At 56.6% G+C, this 4,662-nt stretch overlaps 1 protein-coding gene across 1 annotated transcript in view; it reads left to right on the forward strand.

Moving 5' to 3' along the window:
- The window catches only part of LOC103798816 (peptidyl-prolyl cis-trans isomerase FKBP1A), a 3,059-nt gene extending 255 nt beyond the window's left edge, over positions 1-2,804 (forward strand). The window contains exons 2-3 of the mRNA XM_009071098.1: positions 641-792; positions 1,795-2,804. Of these exons, the coding sequence (XP_009069346.1) occupies positions 641-769 (129 nt within the window). The 3' untranslated portion in view covers positions 770-792; positions 1,795-2,804. The remainder of the gene's footprint in view (positions 1-640; positions 793-1,794) is intronic.
- The last annotated feature ends 1,858 nt before the right edge of the window (positions 2,805-4,662 follow it).

A 4,662-nucleotide genomic window follows, 5' to 3' on the forward strand; every position in this document is an offset into this window, starting at 1 on the left:
TCCACCCCCTCGGCGCTGGGAGGTGTGGGCGTGAATATCACCTTCTGCATTGCCACCTGCCAGCTGGCAGGAATGGAGCTGGGCCAGGCCCCAGCAACACCTACAGCACGTCGGTGACTCAGCGGTGACATTTCTCCACTGAGTCAGCTCTGAACAAGTGTGGCGGGAGCACTCGGCCTCCCGGGCTGTATGCCCACATGAGGGAGGGCTGGTGGGCATGGCATGGCTCTGAGCTGTGAGCCCACACGAGGGAGGGCTGGTGGGCATGGCACGGCTCTGAGCTGTGAGCCCACATGAGGGAGGGCTGGTAGACATGGCAGAGGTCCTGCCCATGTGACTGCACCTGATCCATGCCGTGCTGGGGACATGAGCACAAGGGTGATGGTGGCTGGAGGGAATGGCATTCCCTGCCTTCACCTGTGTGAAGGGCATCTCAAGCCCTGCTTGTTTTCCAGCCCCTGCTGGCTGCCTTTCCCCTCTGATGTTCTTCCCATTCCTCTCCTGCCCCTCTGTTCTGTCCAGCCTATGTACTTGACCAGTGTAGGGCAAGCAGTGGGGACAGGTGTGTGTCACTCTTCCGTCACTCACCTGCCGATTGTGCCCATCTCCTAACATCCCTGTCTTTCTGTCCCTGTCCCAGATGAGCGTTGGTCAGCGGGCAAAGATGACCATCTCCCCAGATTACGCCTACGGCTCCACTGGCCACCCAGGGATCATCCCACCAAACGCCACTCTAATTTTTGACGTGGAGCTCATGAAATTGGAATGACCACCCCAGCACCTTGTCCTTGGGTAAGAAGGAGCAGCTACTGGCAGGGAGTGTGTGGCCTGGAGACAGCTCAAGGTCCCGATCTTTAGTCTTGGTACAGCGTGGGGATTTGGGATGGGGGTGATGGCAGTGTGCAGTATGAGAAGGAGGGGGCAGGTTTCTGGTGGTGAGTATAAGTTGCTCTTCGGAGTCTGGTGAAGTGAGGATCACATTACTATGGTGATGCAAGCAAAGTTCCTAGCCTGGCAGAGCGAGCTCATGTCATGGAGGTGTTGCAGTGCTGATTTTCCGTGCCTTGGGTTCTGTGTGTTGTGTTGCTGCGCTGCAGGGCTCAGCTGTCCACTCACCCTCCTGCCTCTTGTGCTGCTGCTGCATGGGGACAGTGCTGTGGGCAGGAGGCTGTGAATATGACCCAGTGGCTGGAGCACCTCTGCTATGGGGACAGGCTGAGACAGCTGGGGGTGTTGAGCCTGGAGAAGAGAAGACCCTGGGGTGACTTTAGAGCCCCTTTCAGTGCCTAAAGGGGCTCCAAGAGAGCTGCAGAGGGACTTAAGACAAGGGCATAGAGTGACAGGGCAAAGGGGAATGGCTTCCCACTGACAGAGGGCACAGTTATATTGGATATTAGTGAGAAATTCTTCCTTCTGAGGGTGGCACAGGTTGTCCAGAGAAGCTGGGGCTGCCTCATCCCTGGATTTGTTCAGGGCCAGGTTGGACAGAGATTGGTGGAATGGGGATAGATTGGACTAGGCTGATATAATGGAACTTGTCCCTACCCACAGCAGGGCTTTAGAACAAAATGGTCTTTAAGGTCCCTTCCATCCCAAACCAGACTGTGATTCTGTGAGGCTGTGCTCTGGGGTGCAGAGTCCCCACAGTGCAGGCAGGATGAGGCTGTGCTCTGCCCTGCAGTTGGGGATTGACTGCTCCTTTGAAGGACCAGTGTGGCTTGCAATGAGGCTGCTGTGCCCTGAACACGCTCCACGCTCGGCCAGTGGCTCACACTGCTTCTCCTCTCCCTGCAGGTTTGGCACATGGAGGAATCCAGAATCTCAGCTTCAAGAAGAGTGCACATGACTTTGTACGGAGCTTTTCCTGATAGTCCACTACACTCATTGTATAACCTTACACCTTGATTGAATGCCTTTGGTCACTAAGCTTTGCGTCTGACTCTTCCTCCTCGTATCGTGTTTTTATGTCTTTTTAAACTATACGCCGTAAACCTCAACTCTTTTTGGGTCAAGTTCTTAATCTTATTTTTGTTCCAGGTGTAGACTATGTTTTCCCAGTAGCACGCAGATGGGCTGACCTTAGATAGGAATCGTTTGAACAAAAGGAATCCTGTTAGTTACTTGTTTTGGTGCAGATTTATGGTATTTTCAAACCAGAAATTGCTGCTGCTGCAAAAGCCATAGCAGAGTGAGGCTGTCGAGGCTGAAGGGATGCAGAGAGCAAGGTAGCACTAGGATTGTTTATAGGAATCCTGCCTGGAATGGGAGAGTGAGGGAGCAGGCTGGCCTTTCCCTGTTCCCCAGGGAGGGAGCAGCATTGCTGTGGGCACTGTGGGTTTGCTGCAGGGAAGGGTGGCTGCTCTGCCCCTGCCTCACCTTGACGTCTCACGGCGGGCCTGCCTTAGGATTTAGGGAGCTGGGTTTCCATCAGAGCTCCACCACACCCTGAAAATCCCATAGCATGGAGCTTTCTTTAAAGAAAAAGGAAAACGGGGGACAGAGGGAAGGTGCTGTCTGCAGGGAAGGTGGTGGGGGCTCAGAAAACGCCCCTGTCCCCACTGGAAAGGAACCATCAGCCCCGTTGTCCCCGCTCTGAGCACACCTGCCCGTTCTCTCCTGCCACCTGATGCTGGTCATCGCTGCTTGCCTGGTCTCACAGGACGCATAGCTGCCCCCCCTGCCCCCTCCCTCTGCCCTGCCCAGTCCGTTGGTAACAGAAACTCCTGCCAGTCACTTCCTTCTCCGCCGCACAAAGGTATCCAGTTTATTATCGCAATAAAAACGCTTTATGCTGGCTTTTCTCAGCTCTGTGTCTTGGATGTTTTTCCCTCGCCCGTCTGTCGCTCAGCACAGCAGGGGCTGGGCTGGGCTCGCTGGGTGCTGTGGGTGCTGTGTCTGGCTTGTGGGGTGCTGTGGGTGCTGTACCTGACTCATGATGTGCTATGGGTGCTGTGCCAGGGTCACAGGTTGCTGTGGGTGCTATTCTGGGCTCGCAGGGTACTGTGCCAGGTTCATGGGATGCTGTAGGTGCTGTGCCAGGGTTGTGCTGCTGGACCTTAGTGTGAGGCTCAGGTGCTTGGCCCTTGAAAGCACATCGGGATGCCTGGGGCTCTGTGAGGAGGTGATGGTGGCCTGCTGGAATTTGCATAATTAATTGCCTCACGATAACCCATTAAGTGTTGCCCTCACAGCCTCGTGCCCTTGTGGCTGTGACTCAGCCTGGACTGGGAGCAGAGAGACAGATCTGTGTTCTCAGGGTCCATACAGCTCTGGCAAGCCTGCCCATGTATCTCCATGAGTTTATCTCTGTCGTTTTTGAAAGCTGGCCATGGCACGTGGGTCATGGCGCATCCCCTGCTTTGGGCTTTGCTACTGCAGCTGTGGATGTTGTGTGGCTCCTGGCGTGGGAGCTGCTTGGGCACCACTGTGGGCCAGCGCCTGGCTCCTCTGCCTTTGATCCATGTGCCAGGATTGATAACACAGCCACAACTGATAACACAGAAAAAACAGCCTGTCCCAACTCCCCAGCAGGTCCCTTGGGAGCAAAGTTTGTGTGTAACAGCCTGGAGGGAGCAGTGGCCCTGGGGCAGGAGCCGCTAGGCCACTGGGATGCATCCCAGAACACCGGTGCTTGCAAAGGGCTATGCAGGATTGGGGCCAGGCTGTGCAGGAATTAGCACAGCCCTTAATTGCTGCTCAATTAAGCAGAATGGGAGCTTCTGGGGCACCAGGACCCTGCTTTGCTGCGGCCTTTTCTGGGTGGAAGCTCGAGGCCAGTTTGTTTCTCTTCCTGCAAAGCTTTTTGCTTTAATTATTAACCAGTGCCAGGTGGTGCTGTGGTTTCTGGATGCCAGGGCTGTGGAGACCCTGGTGCCCTTGGGGCCACTGCTGCCACCCTGCCCGCAGACCCTGCCTGGGTCCTGCAGCACCCGTGAGTGCAGGTGGGGCACAGGTCCTTCCAGCTGTGGTTGGCGGGGAATGAGGATTTTGGGGAAGGAACAGATCCCTGGGTCCCATCCTCTCTGTCTATGTAGGACTATCCCTGCTGATAGTGCTCAGGCCATTCTCATTCCGGGCTGGCCAAGGCAGCCAGGCCCCATCCAGCTAAAAATAACACCAGTAAATAAAACGTTTCCTCCTGGCCTGGCATGCTGGAACAGAGGCACAGGGAGTTGGGACGTGCCTGGCTGTGGCTCCACGGTGGGACTGGCCCCGTGCCGGAGAGCTCTGGGCTGGTGCCATCGGCTCCAGGCCCGGACAAGTGCCCTCAGCACTCTGCTGCCTGGTTCCTGGGGACTTGGTGGTCCATGGCATCCCTGGTGCCGGCAGCAGGATGTCACCTGTGGGTGCTGGAGAGCTGGATCTCAGAGATTCCAGACACAGCAATGTCCCATGGCATCCACCCTGTGCTGGGCTCTGTGCTGGCTCAGTTTTTCCACCTGTGGTGTGGGACTCCCACGGGGCTGTCACGCCTGGCACGTGTCCCAGGTGACAGCTGAAAGGGTGTGGGACATGGCATCCCGGTCACAGCCGCGTCAGCCCCACGCGCCCAGGCAGGGAGACGTTGGCAGGAGCCACCACCCATGCAGGGGGTCGTGGTGGAGCACCCTCTCAGCCCCCATGCCAGGGTCCTTCGATCCCAAGATGGGGCATGAGGGGGGT

This window comes from Acanthisitta chloris, unplaced genomic scaffold (assembly GCF_000695815.1).
Source record: "Acanthisitta chloris isolate BGI_N310 unplaced genomic scaffold, ASM69581v1 scaffold33183, whole genome shotgun sequence".
In the NCBI taxonomy this organism is placed as follows: Eukaryota; Metazoa; Chordata; class Aves; order Passeriformes; family Acanthisittidae; genus Acanthisitta; species Acanthisitta chloris.